Consider the following 27,057-nt stretch of genomic DNA (forward strand, 5'->3'; position numbering starts at 1 on the left):
GAAACTCTCCCTCCCCGTGAGGTCCCCTACCCAAAATTCCAACTGGAATAGGTATAATTTTATAACTACTTTTAAAGCTATCTCTTTAGTGTCATTTTCTTTTTTCCAGTTCTTCATTTTTGATCCCTCTTCCTGTGTTATATATGTTTCACTCTCTTTTCTCTTATTTTGCTTCAGATACGCTCCAGTCTTCCAAAGCTCATGCTCTGAGACTGCTATCTTCTACTTGTGTACATTTAAAATTAAAGAATAATTCCTTGGCTTAGTTTTAAAGGGAAAACAAGCAATGTGACCATTCAGTACTCTTATATTATTACATACATTATAGACCCTACATCATGATTAACTTAAATGTCAATTTCAAACCCCAAGTCTTTCTAGTGCACTATGTTAAGGGTACAGTTATGTACCCATAACTTAAAAACGAATGCCTAATATAAAAGCAGCTTAGAATATTGACTTTTGCTTTCTATAGATAAGGATTCAAAAAGTCAATTTCTGGCTTGGCCGGTGTGGCTCAGTGGTTGAGCATCCACAACTTATGAACCAAGAGGTCATCCACGGTTCGATTCCCAGGTCAGAGCACATGCCCAGGTTGGAGGCTCAATTCCCAATGGGGGGGCGTGCAGGAAGCAGCTGATCATAATTCTCTTTCATCATTGATGTTTCCATCTCTCTCACTTCCTCTCTGAAATCAATAAAAATATATTAAAAAATAAAAATATAAAATAAAGCCAATTTTTGGATTATACATAGACCAAGAAAGTGTTTCCTTGTACACTATCAGCAATCTAGACACAGTTATGAGTTGGCATTTGAAAAGAAACTTCTCTAAGTACTTTTAAGATATACTTTTATATAAAATTATAAAAACAATTAGTATGAAGTCCTCAGTAGATTTTCATGATATTTACAAGGCAATAATTAAGAACTAATCTTAGAAATCATGGCTCATAGCCTATTTTTGCCACTTACCAAGTTTATATGACTTTGGGTCACCTTGATTCTTTCTGAGTTTCCCTGTTATCATGTGCCAAATGGAAACTTTTATATCCACTTCTCAAGAGAAGTGTGACAGAGGATAAAACAAAGGTTAATGCAATAATGCTCATGAAAGTGCTAGAAAGAGCTCCAAATAGTGAGTTTCCAAAATGTTTGCTCAATTTGTTGGATAATCAAACAGGCTTTTTGGAAAACGCAATCCACCTTGAATTAAAAGCGTCATCTTTTTCTTCCTGAGTGATTCCTATTAATTTTGATTGAGGAGTACACTCAAGAAGTAGAAAGAATAGTATAATATAAGACAAAGAGAATACAAACAAAGCCAGATGGTTAAGAATTTTCCAAATAACTATTTAGAATTGGTCTAATTTGGGCACTGAAAACATGAGAACTCATGACTATATAAATAAACTGGTGATTTTAACTTCCAGGAAAAAGTATTACCACAGATTTTTCATAAGTCAACTCATTTCATATGGCTCAAATGAAACATTTTAAAATGACCTTCTTTCAGGGAGTTAATTAAACAAGTAATTTCACAGATGAATCTATGGAAAGGCTGAGTTAAAGTCATGAGTTGTCTTAAAAGAAGTGTTTCCATCTCCAGGTAAGAAGCAAATCTACTTAAGTAGGTTAAGATCCTTTTACCATTGGATGATTGGAACTACTGATCTCTTTGTGCTCAATGATCAGTCCCAAACTTTTCTAAACAGCCTGCCCCAGCTCCACAAGTGGCTCAAAATAGGCAGCTAAAAATCAGGTGGACAAAAAAATAATTAAATGGTTTCATGATCAGAAGGGAATGGCTTTTTTAAAGGCTATGTATGCTTTGAACTAACTGTTTCACCTTCCTCCAGCTGGAGAGAAGACTAAGTTTTTGGGATGCCACCCTTAAAGTCATATCCACATACCCCCGCCCTGCCCATTCTGTGAAAGAAGTCCAAACTCAGCTTATTATTTTTATGAAGTGTCTTCATGGTCTAACCAGGGATGGAGACCTTTTTCCTGCCAAGGGCTACTTCGATATTTATAACATTATTCAAGGGCCATACAAAATTATCAACTTAAAATTAACTTACTATATTTGATCAAACATTTAATTAACTCACCCCTAATGCCTTGGCAGGGCCAGACCAAATTATTTCTCTAGACGTTCCCCAGCCCTGATCTAACCCAACACAACTGCTCTGACTCAAGGCTGGTTGCTGTTTGCTCTCTTCCAACCATGGGCTGGACACGACTTTCATAGCTAAAGGTCAAAGCCTATTCTTTCCAGTAAGAGAGAGAACTCTGTGTGGATGAAGATGACTGAAAACAAGTGGAAGAAAAAGAATACAACACAACTGGAAAGAATTATGCTGAGGCTTACTATGTTGGAATGCAGATTTTGTTTGGAAAAATGGAAATTTTCCAGCTTTCTGCACTTGAACCCAAACCCCCTACAGTGTTAGGTTCCAGGAACTTACTAGTAAACTGTCACAAGAAATACAATGGGCATTAAAGAAAGCCTGTACCACTTATCAGAGAGAAAGCACTGCAGGCTGCCAATTCTTTAAAAGGGGTGTAGCTTTAGAGTCACAAAATTAAAATTCACAAAACGTTTGCTTGAGACTTAGGACAAGAACACTACTATCAGGTCTAATATACCATTCTTTCTTGAATCAAAACCAAATTGTACCATTATCTGTGCCCATCATGCCAAGGGAACCACAGCCTTATGACTCCAACTGGATTAGTGGAAACATTAGATAGACAGCAGGGGCACCGGTCCTTTAGTAAAGACACAGAGTGAGCCCTGGCCAGTTTGACTCACTGGATAAGAGCGTCAACCTGGGGACTGGAGGGTCCCGGGTTCGATTCTGGTCAAGGGCATGTACCTTGGTTGCAGGCACATCCCCAGTGGGGAGTGTGCAGGAGGCAGCTGATCAATGCTTCTCTCTCATCGATGTTTCTAACTCTCTATCCCTCTCCCTTCCTGTATGTAAAAAATCAATAAAATATATATTTTTTTAAAAAAGACACAGAGTGAATAAATGGGATGCCTCAACAATTAGAGTTGGATGCTAGAATACTTAAAGTCTGAGCTGAGGTTAGATGCTGTCTAGAAAAAGCTAAAGAAAAAAAAAAAGCCCAGGGATGCAAGGATGGTACAATATCCGCAAATCAATAAACGTGATACATCACATAAACAAATTGAAAGAAAAAAACCACATGGTCATATCAATTGATGCAGAAAAAGCATTTGACAAAATTCAACACCCATTTTTGATAAAAACTCTCAGCAAGGTGGGAGTAGAAGGATCATACCTCAACATAATAAAAGCCATATATGACAGGCCCACAGCCAACATCATACTCAATGGACAAAAACTAACACCATTTCCCCTAAGAACAGGAACAAGACAGGGATGCCCCCTCTCACCACTCCTGTTCAACATAGTACTGGAAGTGTTAGCCATTGCAATTCGGCAAGAAGAAGAAATAAAAGGCATCCAAATTGGAAAAGAGGAAGTAAAACTGTCCTTATTTGCAGACGACATGATATTATACATACAAAACCCTAGAGATTCCATCAAAAAGCTACTAGACTTAATACATGAATTTGGCAATGTAGCAGGATACAAAATTAACCCCAAGAAATCTGAGGCATTTCTATATACCAATAGTGAACTTTCAGAAAGAGAGATTATAAAAACAATCCCGTTTACCATTGCACCAAAAAAATTAAGCTACCTAGGAATAAACTTAACTAAAGAGGTAAAAGACCTCTACTCAGAAAACTACAGGACGTTGAAAAAAGACATAGAGGAAGACATAAACAGATGGAAGAACATACCATGTTCATGGATTGGTAGAATCAACATCATTAAAATGTCCATACTACCCAAAGCAATCTATAAATTCAACGCACTTCCCATTAAAATACCGACAGCATACTTCAGAGATCTAGAACGAACTTTCCAAAAATTCATCTGGAATAAAAGAAGACCCCGAATAGCTGCAGCAATCCTGAAAAAGAACAAAGTAGGTGGGATCTCAATACCAGATATCAAGTTGTATTACAAAGCCACTGTTCTCAAAACTGCCTGGTACTGGCAAAAGAATAGGCATATAGATCAATGGAATAGAATAGAGAGCCCAGAAATCGGCCCGAACCAATATGCTCAATTAATATTTGACAAAGGAGGCAAGAACATACAATGGAGCCAAGATAGTCTCTTCAATAAATGGTGTTGGGAAAATTGGACAGATATATGCAAGAAAATGAAACTAGACCACCAACTTACACCATATACAAAAATAAACTCAAAATGGATAAAGGACTTAAATGTACGACAGGATACCATAAAAATTCTAGAAGAATCCAAAGGCAAGAAAATTTCAGACATATGCCGAAGCAATTTCTTCACTGATACAGCTCCTAGGGCACTTGAAACTAAAGAAAAAATGAACAAATGGGACTACATCAAAATAAAAAGCTTCTGCACAGCAAAAGAAACCATCAACAAAACAACGAGAAAACCCACTGTGTGGGAAAACATATTTGCCAATGACATATCTGATAAGGGCCTAATCTCCAAAATTTATAGGGAACTCATACAACTTAACAAAAGGAAGATAAACAATCCAATCAAAAAATGGGCAAAGGACCTAAATAGACACCTTTCAAAAGAGGACATTCAGAAAGCCAAGAGACATATGAAAACATGCTCAAAGTCACTAATCATCCGAGAGATGCAAATCAAAACAGCAATGAGGTACCATCTCACACCTGACAGACTGGCTATCATCAACAAATCAACAAACGACAAGTGCTGGAGAGGTTGTGGAGAAAAAGGAACACTTGTGCACTGCTGGTGGGAATGCAGACTGGTGCAGCCACTATGGAAGACAGTATGGAGTTTCCTTAAAAAACTGAAAATGGAACTCCCATTTGACCCTGTGATCCCACTTCTAGGAATATATCCCAAGAAACCAGAAACACCAATCAGAAAGGATATATGCACCCCTATGTTCATAGCAGCACAATTCACCATAGCTAAGATCTGGAAACAGCCTAAGTGCCCATCAGTAGATGAATGGATTAGAAAACTGTGGTACATCTACACGATGGAATACTATGCTGCTGTAAAAAGGAAGGAACTCTTACCATTTGCAACGTCATGGATGGAACTGGAGAGCATTATGCTAAGTGAAATAAGCCAGTCAATAAAGGAAAAATACCACATGATCTCACTCATTCATGGACAATAGAGACCATTCTTCATGCAATGACATCTTAAAAGCTTGAAGATCGTTAGTATCTAACATATATTTCTAGCTCCCTATAATTCTCTATCTTTTACTTTTAGTTGCAGAACATTTTGTGGTCATTAAATATTTGGTGGGTAAATTCAACCATGGTAAAATAAAACTACTTCCTTCGAGATTCAAAAAAAAAAAAAAAAAAAAAAAAAAAAAAAGAAAAAGAAAAAAAAAAGAAGTTTATAAAACCTGTGGGTCTATCATTTCTCGTGTCTTCAGAGTTTCATTAGAGAATATGTATTATGGTAAATCGACCTCTGACCGGGTACCATGTGCAAATCTATAAACACTAATCCGGAGACTCGTTATGATGGCTCTCATGCTAGTTCTGGCCCCAAGGTCAGAGCATCTCAGAGAAGCATTTAGATGGCAGCCCTGCACTTTATACTGATCCACCTAACAGGTCTTCTGGCCATTGCTCACAACCTCCTCCCAGAGTTGGGAAACAGCATTTGCAAAGGATAGTTTGTGATGTTTTAGATACAAGTCTGAAGGTTCTGAGAAGTAGCAGCTCCCCCAACACCCATTTTCATATACACAATCCAATGATTTCTAGTAAATTCACTGAGTTGAGCAACTATCACTGTTACCTTAGACAGTTGGAGTGTCGGTAGCTGGTGGCAGAGTGAGCACAGCCCTGGTTGGCCACTTCAGGCAGGCTGCACGGGGCCTACACAGAGGATGCAGGTGTGTCGGGAAGTAGGGGTTCCCTGCAGACTCCAACAGCTTCCCTGGAGTAGCTTCAGGAGGTGGGCTAAGGACTGCAGCATCTCTAGACTTCCTGCCAGGTCCTGCAGTCACCTCTTCCTCACTGAGCCTAATACTGTACAGTCAGGGAGCACCAGGGGTCTCCCTCATTGACCAAGATAGTGCAGGGGGAGGTTCTTACACAAAGACTGGAGACATGCTTCCACAACATGCTGTGTTCGTTCTAGCCAAAAGCTAGAAAGATGAATGGTTAGGGCCCAGGTATGCCAAAAGCTAGAAAGATAGATAGGGCCCAAGCATGCCAAAAGCTAGAAAAATGAATGGATAGGGACCAAGAATGCCAAAAGTTAGAAAGATGAATGGACAGGGCCAGAGCAGCCAAAAGCTAGCAAGATAATAGGATTATATATATATATATATATATATATATATATATATATATATATATATATATATATATATATATAAAAGTCCTCCTTTCCCCCTCCCTATAAAAATTGTGGCTTGAGCAGGAAGGGGGAATAGTCTTTGAGACAAGAGTCCACCATTATCCTAGGTCGTAGCACCTGAATAAACCTCTTTTCTTTTGCACCAGAACCTGTATCATGAGTTTGGCTTTCATTGTGGCAGGCATCTAAATCTGCATTTCAGTTACATCACCACAATCTAATTTTAGAACACTGTCATCTCCCCAGTAAGATCCCTCATGTTTGCTTACAGTTAATCTCTGTTCCTATCACTAGCCCTAGAGTAAGTGAAGACTATGAGAGTGCCCCTTCCTTCCCTCAACTCCCACATCCTCAGTTTATCTGCCATAATATATTGCAGAGTGGTTACCTACACGTTCTCTAATAAGAGACAATGCCTGTGACATTAGCTATCTTGTGGAGTTTGGACACGAATGCACGCATGCACGCACGCACGCACACACACACACTCACCCCACCCTCACCACCACTACCAACAACCACCACATTCCCCATCCAGCCAATCAGGGAGAAGTCCCACACTGCTGCACAATGCTTCCAACTCAGCTATTAAAGGTATGGCCACAGCTTTCAAAGGCTGAAGGAAAATTGAGTATTATCCTTCACAATAGATATTATTCTTAGAAATCAGTATCACTCAGACCTTAAAACTGAGGATCCAGCCCGTGCTTCCTGAAGACAAAACTAATGAATTCAGGGGTGAAATATCATAAGAGGATCGAGGAACTGAAGGAAATAACCATAATCAAATGGCTTCTGGAAGTCACTCAATATTTTCTTCATATCAAAGTTTAAGCGTAGTTCTAGAAAACAGTGGGGAGAGAATCAGAGAAGCATTTTTAAGTTTGCTCCCCTGAGGCATGTCTAAGAAATCAGAGTACACTTTCTGTTTCTTTGCCAGAATGTTGTGTGCAGGTGTTTTCTGGGAGGAGGAAATGCGCACACAGTCAGGCAAATTTGCTCTGTGGAGGTTGGAGGGTGTGATAATTGCTCCTGCCCCAGGACTTTCTCATCTCTGCACTGAGAAAGTTAGCCTTGGCTATTGCACGTCCATCTTGAAATACCAGGCTGACAATATGAGACCAATTATGCAGCAAACATCTCTGATATACATTTTAATGTAACTAATACCCACACCTAATTTATTGTTTAACACTTTGAAATTTTCATTAAAAACATTAGATAAAAGGATTCATGCAAACAAATAGAAAAACAATACTTTCTTTTATAATTTTTCAGATATGCAATATATATAATGAATGGCTTTCACAAGAATGGGGTTCTTCCACTTAAGAGTTGGATAAAAAAATTCCATACTAATTTAGCCCAGCAGCTAAAAATTTTGTTTCACATGAACAACACATTTTCCCATTTTTCTTTCCTGATTTTACCCACAGCATGATAGAGAATGCATTCTGATAAAAATGTACAAAATATTGGCTGGGCCTGCACCAAAGGAAAAGGCAAAATAAAATAAAAACTGTAAATCACTAGAGAGTAATTTTAAGCATAAAAAGCAGACTTTTTAAATGCATGCAGTGCCACAGTCCCTTCCCCCAACTCTTGCAACAGAGCTCACATATTTTTATACTTTCTATTTATGAAAAGCAGAAAAAATACTAACGGAGCTTAAACCCAGATAGGGAAACACAGAGGGACTATTTAACATACTTTTAACTTTCTATTTTCACAGCCACTCAAATTAGACAAAGGACTGTGACAAAAATGACTGTAAAATAATGGTGGAAAAAGTGATAATATTACAAAACATAGATTTCTGACTACAGAGAGGATCAAAAATAAATTACATTGACGTGATTTCCATTTTGGCTTCAAAGAACGAAAGCCTCAAAAGTGAACGTCTAGAATCAATTTACCCGATTCGCACATTACCTTAACCGAATTTCAAGAATGATCTAATGCCCATATTTGAATTAACAGGCAGAAAATTAAAATTGGATTGGTACCTGATACTTCATTGCTCAGAGAAAAACGCCCCAATCTGTTTGCCTTACTACATGGGTAAAATAATGTTAAGGCATTAAACACAAGGGACTATAATCCAGTTATAAAAGCTACTTATGCATCAGTCTGGGGATAATTAACCCACAGAAGGTAATTCTGTGCTAGTTGAAACACACCAAGTCAAAGAACACCCGAAGAGAAGATAAACATAGCAGAGGGAAGTCATCATCATGAATGCATGAACTGTAGCACAGATCAAGAGCACTCACACAGCTGAGAGGACCAACATCAGGCCATGAGTATGCTCCTCCACATCACAAGCAGCAGAAAGCTGCCTCCAAAACAAAGACAGGAGACTGTTTCCATAACACGCTGTCTTCTTGAGGAAAGCGGGCTTTACAGTGTCGTGAAAATCAGGTGACACCTTCCAAAGAGTCTTTCACTATAAACGGCATCGATATATGAACACTAGATCTTCATTCGACAATTACTTTAGAAAGTACTCTTCAGAAAACAGGTCATTTAATTGTGTTCAACATTAAAATAAAAGGAGCTGATTCCATAATAGGGTCAACTTCCCTCTAAATAACTACCACAGAAACAATTATATCCACACTCAAACAAGTAAGCAATAACTCAAAAGCTTCTCAACTATTTATTGGGAAGCAGCTGAATTCCAACATGTATTGTAACTACATATAGTCAGATTCTTCATCAAGAATATCAATGTGACCAATCTCTGTCCTGATAGGCAGGACTTTTCAATTGCTCTCTAAATAGTCAAACAAACCTCTTCTCCTACTATCAGGTATTGGTGATTAGTTCGAGGTCTACAAATCACATGACTATGACCTTCCCATTGTCACAGTCCTGAATGTGGGTATGCCTATTCTGAAAGTTCTTGAACAACTTTCAACTTCAGCACAAGGATTTTACAATCAGAACATTTCTATACTGAAAAATGATATATATAGTATCATAAAGGCTTCTCCAAAGTCAGCCTACTATATTTTCACAAAATAACAGCATTTGCCTTAGAATTGCAACAACTTTAAGGGACAATGACAGCAGCACAACAAAAAAGAAACTTGGGAAAACCTTTGCCTTCTCATTTTTAAGACTTTCATATGCTCCCACTTGGTAGAACAGAACTCAGACTCACACATTTTATTTGCCTTCCAAAAATAGCCAGCACTGTGAAGAGAGGGCAACAGATAATGAAGACCAGATGCCTACCTTCACTGGTAGCCACATTCTTCTGGGCTTGGGTTGGTGTGTGATCTGTACTTGAACTCACGTCGGATGAGATGCTTGAGCTGCCTTTGCCTAGAGAAAACAGAAATGAGCTGCTTTTGAGTTTTGTAATTTCAGAACTCGACCGTGCCGTTCACTCTGTCCCGTACCAAGCCACATCGCTTATTTCCAAGAGAGGGCCAATAATACCAAGAAAGGAGTTTATTAGGTTTCTTGCCGTATGCATTAAATATCTTTTGGGAAATGCCTGACCCATGTCAGAGTAGAACTAATGTCTTATTATAATCTTGCTTGACTATAAACTCAGACAAGATTATAAAACATAGTCAAATATGATAACATAATATAATTTTGGCCTACGTGTGACTAAGAAAGTACATGTGTGAAACACATCCACAGTATTGATTTTTTTTATTTGCAGCTATAAACTACATTTTCCAATAAAGGACAAATGCAAATCTAAGAATGAGGCATTATCTGAGGAGCAAGAGGTGCTTTTTGCTCCATAAAGCTCTATCACCTTAAAAAAAATTCCCTCTTTTAGTAAGTTCTTTTTTCAAAAAAGAAGAAAAGACTGTGTCATTTTTCTAATGCAGTAAATCGTAACCAGAGGTGCTTCTCCATGCAATGGGACATCTGGCAATGCCTGGATCATTTTTAGTTGTCACAACCGGGAAGGGTATTCTCCTAGCACTAGTGGGTAAGGAGCCAGAGATGCTGCCTAAACGTCTTACCATGCACAGGACAGTCCCCTCACAACAAAGAATTATCCAGCCCAAAACATCAATCATGCTGAAGTGGAGAATCCCTGATCCAAATAATCTTACCTCAGCTTATAGCTCAGTTTGTACTCTTCTGACTTTTAATATGAGCATATATAATATTATTACCAAATATCCTCAAAAATCACATGAACGTCTACAAATACGAACCATACTCCCTGCCTAGTGATGGAAGTGCCCATGACCATGGTGAGCGGAATTCCAAGATAATGCCCATGGTACCTGCTACAGACGAAATGTTTGTGTCTCTCCAAATTTCATATTTTAAAACCTAATCACTAACGTGATGGTATTAGGAGGTTATTAGCCTTTGGGAGGTGATTAAGTCATGGGTATGGCACCCTCATGAAAGGAATTTGTAGAAGAGACCCCCAAAGAGCTCCCTGCCCATGTGAGGAAATAGGGGAAAGATGGCAGCCTATGAACCAGGAAGCGGGCTCTCACCAGTCACCTTGATCTCAAACTTTTCAGCCTCCAGAAACATGAGACTCAAATTTCTGTTGTTATAAACCACTATAGATAGTTCATATGGTATTTTGTTGTAACGGCCATAATGGCTGAAGTCAGTGTCCCTGCCCTTGATAATCTGCTCCCCTTGAGTATGGGCAGAACCTGCAACTTGCCACTAAGCCATGGAATATGATGATGGTAAGAGGATTAGAATTGAGACACTTAAATTCCATTGCAGATTGGAACTTGCAGGTGCCATTAAATTCCCTAATGAGTTGAATTTAGTCAAAAGGGAATTATTCTGGGTAGGCCTGACCTGAACAGATAAGCCCTTTACAGGAGTCTGAAGAAGAGACATCCCACTGGTCTTGAAGAAGCAAGTCATCGTTGAGTCCTACAGCTGCAAAGTAATGAATTCTGCCAACACCCACATGTGCACGGAAGAGGATTTGAGCCCCCAATGAAAGCCCAGCCCTTTGACTGCAGCTTTATAAGACCCCGAACAAAAGTCCAGCTTTCTGACCCAAGGAAAATGAGATAATGAATGTATCTTATGTTAAGCTGCTGCTAAATTGGTGGTGAGTTGTCAAGTAGCAATGGAAAACTAATATAATGACCAACCAGTTATATCACAATGAACTCTTTTCACTACGCAAGTTATGATTAAAACTCTTACAAGCAGCTGAGAAACACTGGCTTCCAAGAGTCTTCCCTACACAGTGGCATACACCCCAGGTAGGTGGCATAAGCTTACAGGCTAAAAACAGAGCTGAAAAGCACAAGTGGGCGATTTAAAGAGCTTCAGGGATTTGTTTGCTAATGCTGAGAGTAATGGAACAATCCAAGTTCATGGCTGATATCGCCTGGGAAGCTCATTGTGATTGATGACTCTGTTATAACAAGTCTGTTATTCCCATCATCCCTGCCCATTCCACACCCTCCTCCCTCAGAGTGAGCCACAGGGCATTAACTATCCATTAGTTTATGTCTAGCCTGCCTTTGCAGTCGCCATTCATCTGCCATGGTTCATCTTTGGAAGGGACTGACATGTTGGGCTCGATACCTAGTTAGAAATATGTCAAACTGACCTCTGACCTCAGTCTGATGCCCCCTTGCTTTTTGACCTTGGACATTCGCTTCCCCTCCATGAGGCTCAGTGTCCACATCTGGTGGGGGAGATGGGGAGATGAGTGGACCAAGTGATTTCTAGCAGTTCAAATAGTTTATGATCCTATGAGTCCATTACAGAACTCTTCAAACCTGCAAACATTCCTTCTCAGTAAAAGAGCATTATTGGGTACCAGGGACATACAGACTTAAATTATTTTTAGTATATTGTTACTTAGCGGTGTCCAAATGGAAAACTAAACTCCATATGTGTTTGCTCTGAATCAACAAAAAGACAAAAACAAAGTAACCAATTAAACACAAAAACAATAAAGCCCATAAAATTCCAATTAACACCATTAATTTAATGTGGCAGATGATGTTATTTTGCCGACATTAAATTTCCTTTCAAAGCATAAATGTTGTACTGCTGCTAAAGCCAATGTTCTCTTGCTTCTGGCATATCCTTGCTACCTTGGGCCGCATGAGGATTCAGCCTCTCCGCTAGAACTCGGAGGGTCCTTCCTGCTGCAGCCCGATGCCACCTCAGTTGACCTTCTCTTGGTCTGACCCTGTCACTCATGTTTCATTGTCTGCGCTTCTTTCATTCCTTATTGGCCCATAACCACAGAAGCAGAATTCCTTCCTTAAAAGACAGTCACCAACTTGGACAACAAAACCAAATATGGCAGGAGTCTGTGATAAAGGGGAACCAGTACCCAGTTATTGATGATTTTTAAGATTATCATCAAAGGAAAGCACAAAATGAAACAACAAATTTCAGAGGAAATTCTCAGACAGGTCTGAAAACGTGTATGCAGACCCCTCAGAGGACCACAAACTCCAGCTTAAGAAATGCTGGTGACTGAAGACAGGGAAGAAGATTAGGGAAACAAATAATATTACCAATGATATGTATAATAATAGCTAACATAGAGTGTGCACGCTGTGCTGTGGACTCCAGTAAATACCTTAGGTGCATCATCATATTTTCAGTATGCTCTACGACTGTGTTTTCCAATCATATTTTATTATTGCCCTCTCCCCAAGGACACTTTTAGACTTTTTCTGCAGTTACTCCCACAAATAAAACTGTAATACCACAGATATAGTGTGTATATATTATGTGCTGTGTGTATAGCTCTGCTTTTACATAAAATACTTAAGAGTTTTCGTCCCCAATTTTTGTCCCTTTGAGAGTAATATTGACCCATTGAGAATGTATGCCCATCAATAAGTACAATTTTAAATGCCTGGCTATTTAATGATTTAAGTAATTATGGAAAGCAAGATAGTAGAGATATAAATACAGTCTATTCTTGTTATTCAGGGTAGTAATAGTCTATGAAGTCACTGCCAAACACTGACAAAGCTGAATCTTTGCTCTGAGGGGAAGCACAGGGCTAGGAATCTGCAACCCTCTGGTCACTTTTCATCACCCCCAACCTTGTTTTGGGTGTATTTCTGTTTGAAGACATCTTATTCAATATATTTTGTTGATTCTTTAACATTCAACTCAAGGCAGCTGCACTGTAGCTCATGCCTGAATTAAGCTTATTTAACACGTGTAAGGCACATCCCAGCCTTCCTGCTCTTAGGAACCACAGATGGCTCTTCAGCACGATGCATGGGGGCCATTCTAAGTAGCAAAATCATCAATAAACATTTAGCACAAAAATGAAAAAAAAATGTGGCACTAAATAGACAGAAGAAAGGACACTAATTTACAGCATGAGAGCTGAACCCTGGAGGCAGCATGCTGCTTGTTTAACCTCAGCTCGGAATGTGCACATTGGACAACTCAAAATTTTCACCACTGCACATGAATGACTATTGATTTGGGGGTTACAAATAAATTTCAAAGATTATGAAAATTCACAAACGCAGAATCCACAGATAGTAAGGACTGACTGTAGATGATCTTGTATTAAATATGGCTTCACAGTTTATCACCTGCTTTCAGGCAGACTGCAGTGGGTAGTGTAGGAGAGCAAGCATGTCAAGCTCAAAGGCTAGCATGGGCCAAATAAACAAGGTTTACGTTTATGTGGGCTGCAAAGAAACACACAAAAGCTTCCATTTTCATATAAACATAGGTGTATTTCGATAGAGACATGTTGAGTACAAAGGGCTGAAATAAATGAGTAACCATTAATAGTATTTGTTGTCGGCCGCATGCGGCCCATGGGCTCAAGTTTGACATGCTTGATAGAGTGATGAGGCCGGGCTTACATCTAAATCTGCCACTTTGTAATGTTGGGAAAATTATTAAACCCTTCTAGGCTTTATTTTTCTTAGCTATAACCAGGATAGGGAAAATCAATTCTTGTGTCATGGGGCTGTTTTGAGCATTAAATAAAATAATCCAGATATAGCACCTAGGATAGTGCACTTAGGGAATCCTCAATAAATCTTAGTATAATGGGGCTCATATTTCAGATACTATTAACATGTTCTGTTCTTCAGCCTTGTTTCTGGAAACATAACCAACACTCTGGGGAGTTCAAGTGGACAAGAAAAAGTGCATATATGGTGTGTGTGTGTGTGTGTGTGTGTGCGCGCGCACACACACACACATGCGCGAGGGGGGGGGTGCTTACAGATTAAATGTTACAGGAGGAACTCCGAGGAAAGGAACAGGGTGATATTTGGCTTCCAATAGCCAAAACCAGAAATCTGCAGTATGAAAATGTCCTTGTAAGACTAGCTATTGCATTAGGAAGGGACTGCCTACATTTCTCAACTTCAACAGTGTTTGATTAAATAACTGGCCAAGTTGACACATGAAAATGTCCCTCACACTGTCAGACTCACATGCGTTTCAGTTCCACATTTACCACTTTGATACAAGGTGGTCAGAAGAAAACCTGTCAAACTCTCTAAGCTTCATTGTTTTCATCTATAAAACAGGAATAAAAACAAACACCTACCTATTTCCTCTTCTAAAATGGGGAACCCACTTTTCAGGTTTGTTGGAGGTTATTATGGGTAAGAAATAATTTATGGCTTGGAAAGCATTCAATTATGTGCAATGCCAGCATCACCTCACCATGCAATTGTTTAATATTGACCCATTTATCACAGTTCGATTTGTATCAGGAGACAGAAATGAAATTTAAAACACTAATTGCTGCTTTACTATTGTATGCACATAGTATCCTATGTGCATATAAATTAAATTATACAAACTTTATATATCCAGCAGAAATCCCTCAGATATAAGCAAGGCTGACAGTTATCCTCTCGATCTAACTGCTATACCTACAGGAAAGTTTGTTTATTGGCCATTCGGGGTTATTAGCCTATCAGAAATGTGCCTGTTGAATGTGTAAAGCAAAATTTTGCACTTTATTAATTTCCTCCCTTGTAGAGACTAAAAGGCCCAAATGAGGGCGATTGAAAAATGAGGTATCAAATACAAATAAATACCAGAGCAAGTGAAGAATAACTAACACACTGAGATGGCAAATGTTATCTGTAACAAGTTAACACAGGCATATGATTCTGAATCACAGTATGAGAAATTAGTGGTGGATCAATCACTTAGGTCACTTGAGACACATGACTAACCCAGGAATGCCAGCAGAATAATGCGCTAGTCTTCTATTCCAATCCCGCATCCTTTGGGGTTTCCGTTAGAGTGAGCCACATTTTCCCAATGTTTGAAGAGAAAGAGAATGCTCGTTAAATGGGGATCCTATTAGAGGGGGATTTTAAGTCTCTTTTAATTAAAAAAATTCCCATATGTAAAATAAGTTTCTTCTCTCCTCTCATTTCCAGTGCCCAGGCTGATTCTGCAAATGCAGATACTTAAAATAAGACAGGCAGACATTCCATTGTGATTTACTGACAACACAAAGAATATAAAGAGTAGAATAGAAAATATAAGTCAATACCTGACCAAAAAAAATGAATCAATGGGTCTTATGATTTCTAACATTCCTAAGAGTCCAAGAAACCACTTGCAAAATTGATTCCTATATCAATTCCAGATTATATGCACTGAATTCATTCCTGTGGATTTCAGCTGCAGACTTCTCATATGAAATCCACAAACAGGCATGTGAACCCATGTGGAGGGCTTAGCCACTTATTTCCTCTTTCTCTCCATTACCTTGTTTTCAAGCTGCTGTTGGAGCACCAAGAAAGCCTGATTTAATATTAAGTGTCCACACCAATGGAAAGAGAATTATTTTCAATATCTCAGAATTAGATCAAGGGAATGGCAGGTCATATCTGTTTGTTGAATCCACTGTTACTTTCCTGACTGTTATCTTATGAGCTACTTTCTTACCTTCTCTGATCCAGAGTTCAGATGTCTATATATACAGAAGAAAAATATTTGTTATCGCAAAAGATGATTTGACTTAATCTCTGACCCAGGTGCATATTAGTTTTTAGGAAAAATACTCAACACATATTGTGAAAGCACATTAGCTCTTTCAGGTCAATAAGGAGAGATTTAATAGATGAATCCCCAGAGTCAGACCTTGCAATAGAGTGAAACGAAGAGAAATCGAACCTTGAGCCCTCTGCCATGTTTTATTGAGAGCAAAAGATGGAAGATGGTGTCCTATGCTTTTGCTTCTATTCTTAGTTTTCTCCTGGTGATGATTGGTGTATGGGCTAAGGATGACAAGAGTAAGAAAGGAAGTGAAAAAAAAAACCTGTTAGAATTCTGTTTTTTGGTTGTTGTTTTTTTTCCTTCCAAGAAATTTAATGTCCTAACTGGAACTTCTACTCCAGTTTCCCAAAGCACCTACCAAGTGACTCCGGGGCCACTGGGCAGGATACATGCTTCTAGAACTGGGGAAGTCAGGGTGCCTCTAGGGAACAAGATACTCCCTTCCCCTAAGAGGCTGCCGTTCTAATGGGCGTATGTGCAGCCTGAGAAAAGCCAAGAACACTTTTCATTGCCTCATTGCTGAGGGATGCAGTCCCTACTCAAATAGAAGGCCTGATGCAGAACACTGGCTTTTTTCATTATTTTAAAAATATACATAACAAAGTTTGCCATTTGAACTATTTTTTAAGTATTTAATTCAGTGGCATTATTTACATTCATAATGTTGTACAACCATCACTATTATTTCCAAAAGTACTTGACACAGAAATTCTATACCTGTGAAGTGATTAATACCCCAATCCTCCCTCCCCAGTCCCCAGTAACTTCTAATCTGCTTTCTGTTTTTATAAATTAGTTTATTCTAGACATTTCCACGAGTGGAATCATATAAGAGTTGTTCTTTTGCATCTGGCTTTTTTCAGTTACCCTAATGTTTTAGGGTTCACCCAGGGTTTAGCACATATCAGTGCTTCATTCCTATTTATGGCTGAATAATATTCCCTTGTGTGTATATACTACGTTTTGTTTATTCATTCACCTGCAGATGGGCACTTGGGGTGTTTCCACCTGTTTGCTACTGTGAATAATGCTGCAATGACAGGGTGGTGGCTTTGACCACTGGCGGCTCTCAACTTTGAAACTTCTAGTGCTTGTTGTTTCCAGCAGAAATCAGATCCTGAGGGCTGCGGCTGGAGCAGATGAACAAAGCACACAGAGTTCTTCCAGGAGGGAAAGTGGGACAAGCCCACTGCTGAGAGCCATTTACCACCCCGCGGCATCCCTGGGGTGGGCAGAGTGCTAGGGGTTAAAGGAATGGAATGCAGGGGAACCCTCTCTCCAGTATTGTATTACCTCCAGGCAGGGCTGTGTGGCTGGTACTGCGAACGTCAACCAGCACACATTGCACATGTTCACAGAGCAGATGCGGGGCTTTAGGTTCCGAACACACACCTGCTGCAAAGCTCTGCTCTGCAGAAGCCTGAGGGGCCTTGACTGGAACAGCACAGCAGGGGACTTGGGGCTTCCCTTCCTTTCCGATAAGCGGACTGTTCCTGTTCTCTCTAGCACACGTAAGAGCTTCAGCCCCAAGTCAGGCAGAGCAGCAGGGGACATCCCATTCCCAAACCACACAAGCAAAACTGTGATGTCAAATGCAAGTCCATGGCTAAAACGCACACAACCCTGAAGGCTCTCTAATCATTTCAGTAGCAATAGCCTAGAAGCCAAAAGGTAAAAAGAGAAATAATTTAATAGAAACAATTTGAGTTGATCAGTAATCATTCCACATTCTACTATCACTCCTTTTTTCTTGGTAAAGAAAGAAGGTATACTAAGACAATAATCTCAATTACAATCAGCCTTTTCTGCATTACTCCTAGAGGCTGTGATTACTAATAAGAAAGAGAGAAGAGAAGAGAAGAGAAGAGAAGAGAAGAGAAGAGAAGAGAAGAGAAGAGAAGAGAAGAGAAGAGAAGAGAAGAGAAGAGAAGAGAAGAGAAGAAAAAAAAAGAAAAGAAAAGAAAAGAAAAGAAAAGAAAAGAAAAGAAAAGAAAAGAAAAGAGAAGGCCATGATCTCCACACAGCCCTCTTACATCCACAGAAGGTAGCAGGTAGCTGCAAGTCTGTGGAAAGCACAACGTGCTGCCTTGGAGGGCAGGGACCTGACCTTGGACTACTTGGGCTGGCATCTTGACTTTGCCACTAAACTAGTTGGTTGAGCTTGAGGGTTACCTTACTTTTTGAGTACCTCAGTTTCTCCATCTGCAAATGGGTACTGTTATATATAATAATAGAATAACTATGAGAATAAAAGGAGGTTAATAAGTCAATTGCTTATAATGTTATCTACAGGTAATAGATACTTAATAGGTGTTAGTTATTATTAATCATCCTCCCTATTAATATTCATAATTAATAATTCAGTTAACTCAACAACTACATGCTAATAAACCCACTGTATGCAAAGGATTATGACTAGTAGGAAAAAAGCAACATTATCCACACTGGGTTGGGGAGATAAACCACAGACACATAGACAGAAGTATGGCAAGATTTTTAAATAGGATCATTAGTTGATATCCCCAAATACTATTTGGTTCCCACAATTCCATTGATGTTTAGTGTGACTGCTTTATTTTTCATATAATGATGTGAAAAATATCTAGGTTGACTGTAAATAACCATGCCCGTCTTCTCCCCTCGATCCTCAACTCTATGAGGATAGGTGTGCACCTGCTTTGTTCTACATCCCAAAGCAAGCACTCTCCTTGGCATATGCACTAAGAACATAAGTATGAGGGTCTGATTGAGTAAATAAACTGGACATTTCTTCCTAATGAAATATCCTTGCTCTCATAATGTTTCTAATAAACACTATTCCTTCCTTACAGGTACCACTCAAATCTTTGTTTACCCCAAATGAGTCTTTATACAATGACGATGTGTTCAGCATGCAAAACAGAGCTGAGAAAATTCATATATTCCCAGTGGTGACATGCAATATATACTCTGTTTCAGCTTCCGAGGGCTGCTGTGACAAATGACCACTAATTGGATGGCTTAAAATAGGAGAAGTTTATGATCTTACAGTCTTGGAAGCTGGCAGTCTGAAATCAAGGTGTCCACAGGGCCATGCCCCCCCTGCTGGCTCTAGAACAGTGGTTCTCAACCTTCTGGCCCTTTAAATACAGTTCCTCATGTTGTGACCCAACCATAAAATTATTTTCATTGCTACTTCATAACTGTAATGTTGCTATTGTTATGAATCGTAATGTAAATATCTGATATGCAGGATGGTCTTAGGCGACCCCTGTGAAAGGGTCGTTCGACGCCAAAGGGGTCGCGACCCACAGGTTGAGAACTGCTGCTCTAGAAGAATCTTCACCAGGCCCCTCTCCTAGCTCCTGGTGGTTGGCATCAATCCTTGGCATTCCTTGGTTTATGGCAGCGTAACTCCAATCTCTGCCTCAGTCATCACATGGCCAATCTTCCCTCTGTGTGTCTCTGTTCTTTTTACAAGAATACCAGCCATATTGAGTTAAGGACCCACCCTACTCCACTGTGCTTTTATCTACATAATTACATCTGTTATAATCCCTCTATTTCCAAATAAGATCACATTCTAATGTTCCAGGAAGGACATGAATTGAAGGGGGTGAGGGTGGGGTCATATTTAACTCAGCAGATACTTCAACACCATTCTCTGCAAAATTAAGCAGAAAATTCCACCCTGATGGTATCATATGAACATTTACTCAAGTCTCCATGCATGGCAGTATTATTATGGGTGGAAAAGAAGGATTAGCAGCAATAAGTTCTAAAAGGCTCTCCCCACTTGTGTAAAAGCAAGCACTTGGCACACCATCCTAGGTCGTTTCACACTGAAAAGTCCAGGCAATATTTCACTAAAGGTAGCAAGGCAGAGGCTGTTCCCCAGCCTAACACCCACCTATGGACCTTCAGGAAGTTCCACAAGAGTTAACACAGATGTCAGCTGACACAAAGACAGGTGCTGCTGCTGCTGACAAATGGTGCTTCACAGCTGGGTCTCTGAGCAGAGTAATGAGAGGATCAGACCATAGACAGGCTAAAAGGTACTGTAAGTCATCCAAAAGACAGTCTTATGCTAATAATGACATCACTATAAATTTGTACCAGTCATTTTCCTCTAAAATTCTGAAGGGCTGGTGTGGCCCAAAAATCAGGAGAAGACCATTCTTTGCTTACATCAGATGCACAAGGAAAGGCAAGAAGAGGTCTTTTTGAAGGGCAGTGCTGTTTCAGCATGATATGCATCAACTTCAAAGCCATGTGTTCATTTTCTGGCATCAAGAGCCTCGGGTGTCCATACACTCATTACTGCCTCTTCTGATTCAGTCATTCATTCATTCCAAGTCCCATATGCCAGACACAGATAGCGTGTTAGACGCAATGCCACGATCAAGCCATCTTGGCAGTAGAGGTTACTTTACTGCAGGGTCTTAAAGGCAGGGAAAGAGTATAGGAAACAACTTCACCTTTCAATAGAGAACATAATGGTACGACAGGCAGTAATGTCCTTTGAATTTTTGTGGCTTCATGGCTCAACCCCAGTCTAAAGTCATACAGTTACAGATCTTTGTACCCTACAGCCAGACATTGATTTCAGGGCTTTTATACAGAATGTGTCTACCATAATTTCAGAGATGATCAATCTAAATGAAAGGAAATTATGAATAATAAATAATTCTTGAAAGGTTTTTCATTTTCCTCATTTCGTACGTAAGCATTAAACCTAAAAAAGTGAAAGTTATCTATATATGTTATGTCTTAATCTTGTGTAATACAAAATAATCCTAGGATCTAATTATGTTTCCTACCCCACATTTCCCATTTAGTATGGACAAAATTCTGTATAAGGGAACTAAAAAAAGATCTACACAGCCCTACTTGGTAAAGCAGGTTATAACAAACAAGTTTTCCAACCATAGAGAATACACAGGTAGCAAATATTGTTAAGAAAGCACTTAAAGGGAGAAACTGAAATTGGTAGCTCAGATCTCTTACTCCCTGTGAGCTGGAAAGCCAGGAACAAGCTACTCAAGATTTTTTAGCAACAACCCTGGCACTTCTGATTAAAGGAGAGGGATGGTAGGGGAGGTCATCTTCAAGATCCCTCTCCACTCCCACATTTTTACTCTCCCTAATGCAGAAAGTTACCAACTCTCTACCACAACTACAGACCACTTTACAACCACAAACCAAGATCCAAGAGAGTTAAAAGTTAAGGTCAAGTGGAAGGGACAGAGTTGTTAACCAACTTCCTCCTTCTCCTACTGCACTAAAATTACAAATACACATACAACTTCCTGTAATTAAGAAAAAATATATTTATATATGCAGGTAGATGCATATACAAATACATATGCAAATACACACACACACACACACATATTTATGTCACCAAATCACAGCTGGATTACTTCACTGCTGTTGGGTGTCCGACTTCTGACTCTGCCTGTCGAGTGTGATCCTCTTAATCTCCAAATAAGAAACTCAATTTTATTACCTGCCATGCTTCCTAAGAGTATTATTCTCCTCCTACAGCTCTTCTACTTTCCTTGCATTGGGAGGAGGTTTCCTTGGAACCACACTGGGAGGCTATTTCATGGGAGTAAAGGTAATCATCGTGCCAGTAGGCATCTCTGAACGTAGGGCAGCTGAGAAAGTGTAAGTGGCAGTGACAGTACCTCACAGACAGCCAGAATTCTTCTAAATCAGAACTTGAACAAAGGAGAGGCTAAAGCATTCACTGCATGCAGTGCTTGCCCCCATCCCCGAATCCATTCCATCTTCTATTTTGGGGGATCCATTCCATCCCGAAGCTGAATCATGGTTGGGTGAGAGTAAATTCACCATCACCTCCAACAGGAGCTCTGTCTACCCTCAGCCTATCAACAGGAGTCCATCTTTACCGTCCAGGGATTGATTGGGCAGACAGTGAAGGACAGTGAAATGGCCAAGGTTGTTCCATAGTAGGGAAAAATGCTCTCTCACTTTGGATTATAACCCTAGGAGTTGTTATCAGCCATAATGCATTAAAAGCAGAGTCCTGCCCAGCCAAAGTGGCTGAGTGTTTGAGCATTGACCTATGAACCAGGAGGTTACCATTCAATTCCTGGTCAGGGCATATGCCTGGGTTGCGGGCTTGATCCCAAGTAGGTGGAGTGCAAGAGGCAGTCAATCAATGATTTTCTCTCATCATTGATGTTTCTCTCTCTCTCCCTCTCACTTCCTCTCTGAAATCAATAAACATATATATTTTTAAAAAGCAGAGTCCACTATAGCATGAAGATGCACACAGCAAAATAGAAAAACAGAAAGAAATCATGTAATGATATCACTAGGACATTACTCATTTCATACCAGTCCTGATACCCACCCTACCTCTGCATTTCTGTTATGTGAACTAATAAAGGACAAAGGAAGTGTTCTGGTGCTGCACCTGATGGTGAACATTGGAACTGTAGAAATTTTATGCTTGAAGATAATACTTGGAATTCAAAAAAAAAAAATTCATCCTAAAGATACTTTCTTTTAAATGTGAAAGCAGCACATTCTTACCATAGAGACTGACTCTACAAAAGGTTGAGTAAATACAAACTAATAATTTAACAGTGGTAAATTGTGATGTTTGAAAAAAGCACAACCAAGTGGAAATAAAAAGCAGTATAGACACAATAAATCTGATAAGGCTTCTGGAACCTGGGAAAAAGAATAATATGCTCTGAGCAATGAACAGATGACTTGGTAGGTCTTTCTTCTTTCAAAAACATTAATTGAACTTCCACCTATAATCTAGGTTGTATTTTCAAAGCTCCATGCATTAAAAAAATTACTCTCCCTGAATTTTGCATTTGCAAACCTTTTGTCATATAAATTGCAGTCATAACCTAACTTAAGGCTTACAGGGGCCAGTGAAGGGAAAGATATGGTTTCTATAAAAAGAGATACAGTAAGCAAAATAAATCTTGCCTACAACTGGAATAGTTCTTGAAAACAGCAACTTAAAAGCTAATCTCTGTTCCATTTTGAAAATATAATAGCTTTGCCTTTTGGCTACACTAGATTAAATATGCTACCCAGAGCTGTTCCTTTCCTCATTCTCTTTCTGGATGTACTGCTACTTGATCAATACCTATAAAATTCTCTAGAATTCTTTTTCCAAATTCTTCGAGCACAAAGGTATCGCTCCATCCATGACAGCGACAGGGACATTTTGACTCTCCGCTATGGTCTGAAGGCAGAACAGGGTATTAACATCTTCCTCTACTCCAGGACTTCTTCACTCGCCCTCTTGTAAAACTCATTACACTCATCTCAGAAAGCAAGCTGCAGTTGATGGGACATTTTGTGGAACCCAGATGGAAATTCTAGAGTATGTTTATGCTATGAGTATGTTCATCAACACCTTGGAATGCAATTTACAGGGCTTTAACGCATTTAAATGAAGAGTAAGAATTTCTGGCAATGGTAATGGTGTTTTTTGTTAACGTAATGCTATCTAGGGAGATGTTTTCAGATTCATGGTTTGGAACAGGCAGAATTATCTTGCCTGCCTCAAGATTTATATCTTTTCTAACAGAGATGGAATTAAACATGTTGGGCCTAAGTGCTTTCCCTCCTGCCCTTGTTACCCCTCCTTCCCCATCTTTGCAAGATATGACCCACCAACACTAATGCTCCCATCATCAGATCATGTCACCAGCCGTGTTTCCATAAGTTTCCACTGGGTTCTGACTCAAGCCTAACTCTCTACTGTGGCCCAAAAGACTTTGTTTGATAAACATCTACTGTCCTCCCCTCGGAACTCACCCCAAGGATCCCCAGAGAAGGAGTCTGACTGTCCAGATCACTGCAATCCACAGTGTCAGGAACTCTTGGAGAAATTCAGTAAATATCTGCCTAATGAACTGGGTAACACCATGCAAATATATACTTTGCCTTTTTAACTTATCCAAATTACAAAACTAGCAGGTTTTAAAATACAAATAACATTCAAGCACAGAAAGGTAAAAAAATTAATATAGATCCATATGAGGCAATGATTTAGCAGAGTCTGAATAATGACACTGAGAGGAAATGCTGCGTGTATCACTTTAAGTTCACAGAAAAACTACTAGAAGTAGTTTACTGCCAAGTAGAAATCGGACAGGGGTTAAGAGGAAAATAAACTCAGAATAGATCAGAAAATAAATTGGTTGGAGGTAAGGGAGGAAGAGGCTGGGCGGGGTGGAGGGGGGAGGTCCCAGAGATGTTACCCCTGAGTAGACACTGGTGTCCTAGCCCAGACATTTACAAGGGCAGCCCCTAATATTTTCATCTCTGCTTGGGACTTAGTGGGCATCTAGAAGGAGATCAGGGCTTCTCTTCTTTCCCTCTGAGAAGTCACACCCAGCCCAGCCCCCTCCTGCCACTGGATGAGTAGGGACACCAGGCAGCAGAGGGGATGCCCCAACCCTGGAGCCTGATTTCTTGGTGTCTCTGAAATCAGGGCCGGGGGCTGGGGGGTGTCCCAGAAAAGGACCATGAGATCACGGATAATCATCAAGCCTGCTTGTATGTTGTTGGATAAATTCAGGTACAAAAGATGGCCTGGGATTAGCAATGTAGAACAATTTGTATTTGAAAGTCAACACTCATCTTTATTGTAATGTAGGAAGAAACATATTAAAAATATAGAAGTGAAGAATTAGTAACTAATTCTGAATACTCCAGTTGTCTACTTAGAAACAAAACAAAATCTGCCACTACACACAAACACCTATCTTCATATTATACAACATTAAATTCTACCATGATTTCTCCATCCCAAAGCAGTAGAATTTATTTTAAAATGCTTTTTTTCTTAGTTATTTATAAAGCAAACCTCAGCCCATTTGGTGTGACCACACATTTTTATTTAGCAGGTTGCCCGCTGTGGAGAAAAGGGCCCTTGTTTTTACAGACAAGAGCACTTTATCCTAATCCCAACTTTGTACTTGAACAAACCATTTACTATCTCTGAGCCTTCATTGTTTCTTTTTCATGCAAGAAGATTGGGGCTGAGATGTCCCCCAAGCTCTCCTAGCAGCCAACCCCTGCGGAGCAAGATCTGCAGTCTTGTTATTCCACTCCATGATACAGGACCCGTGTTAGCATCCACAGAGAAAACTAAGGCACAGGTTGTATTACCTTCCCAAAGCTTGTAAGTGAAACCCCAGGCATTGGAGACCTTGGTCACCACACTCCATCATTTCCTTGGATTTTTATGATAACCTCTTGGGGAAAAGCCCAAACTCTGGAATCATGCACTTGGATTTAAGTCCTTTGTCACTATTCCCTCCTTGACCTTGAAAAGATACTTAACTCTGCCTCAGTGTCTTTATTTATAAAATGGGGGCCCAGGGTGGTGGGTTTTCTGTGAATCAACTCATGTAAAACACCTATTCTATGCTTGGCATATAGAAAGCAATTAGTAAATGTTAGCTATTAAAACGGTTCTAAGAGTGTGAATTAATCCAGTTGTATACTACTGAAAAATGAAGGTTCTAGACCAGCACTTTAATCCAAATAATGTATTCTTTATCAATAATCAGATGAAAGAATTCAGACCAGGTCTCTTTTTCTAGGTGGTTCTTTTGTCCCTGTCTTGGCCATTCTGGTCTTCCTGTACTTCCCCAAACTCACCATGTGAAGTATTACCTCAATGCTCTGTGGTAACACTTTTGCTAGCTTAGAATGGCATCTCATCCCCTCTTACATATGACCATAATTCATCATCAATTCCTCCATACAACCTTTCTTTCCCCACTTGGAATGCCAGTGCCATTTATAGTTATTAGGCACTTAAAATTGTAGTGATCACAATTGACATTTATAGTCTTCATGGGAATATACCAATTTGGTTTTATGTATATTTTTCACTGCACTGACCTTCCTGCTTTACAATGCAGTGGGCAAAAAGACTACGCCCCCAGGAAAAGTTTACTGCTGATGATAACAATGTTCTAGAAAATGTGACGTGAAAACAAAAAAGTCACCGTGGACTTCTTATCAGATACAGGTATCTTTTTAAAATGTAAAGATTAAACAAGGTTCTACATCAGTGAACAGCGGTCCCTGCAGGAGCAGAACAAAGTAACTACAGTTAGCAATGGGGATGGACACGAGAATGAGGGGAGAGACCCAGTATGTCCATTGCAATCAAGAACTTCTGCAATATGCAAAGAAGAGCGTTGGTTCTGCATTTTTGTCAGCAGCAGCTGGAATCTAGTGTGTCACACTTGCAGGTTATTATAGGAAAGGCCAGTCTTAAATTCTGAACACCTGAACTCTGGACCATGTCCCAGGCTATCTAGGAATCTCTATTTTAAGACCTGCCTCTTTTCTAGCATCAGTCTTTTCAGGCCCCTTAAACTCATCTTCAGCTGGCAATAGCTTGGAATAGTGGGAGCTGGGAATAGCAATCCATGCTCCTGTCCCTATCCCTGAATTATACGCATCAGGAACTGAGACTGTCTGGTGGGTGGCTAATGAGCACTCCCATCCATCATGCAAAATCCACCCCCCTCATCACCCAGTAAGGAATAGAAACACCGTTTCAAAGGGTGGCTAAGTTTACCGGCCAAGA

General features: G+C 39.7%; 1 protein-coding gene across 3 annotated transcripts in view; it reads right to left on the bottom strand.

Moving 5' to 3' along the window:
- FBXL7 (F-box and leucine rich repeat protein 7) overlaps positions 1-27,057 on the bottom strand; it is a 327,587-nt gene that overhangs the window by 223,525 nt on the left and 77,005 nt on the right. For 2 of the 3 annotated variants that reach the window (XM_059694758.1, XM_059694757.1), the window contains exon 2: positions 9,705-9,794. In XM_059694758.1, coding sequence (XP_059550741.1) covers positions 9,705-9,794 — 90 coding nt within the window. Of the gene's footprint in view, positions 1-9,704; positions 9,795-27,057 lie in introns of those variants that run through there. The other variant, XM_059694759.1, reaches the window with a different exon arrangement.

The sequence above is a fragment of the Myotis daubentonii genome, chromosome 4 (assembly GCF_963259705.1).
Source record: "Myotis daubentonii chromosome 4, mMyoDau2.1, whole genome shotgun sequence".
In the NCBI taxonomy this organism is placed as follows: Eukaryota; Metazoa; Chordata; class Mammalia; order Chiroptera; family Vespertilionidae; genus Myotis; species Myotis daubentonii.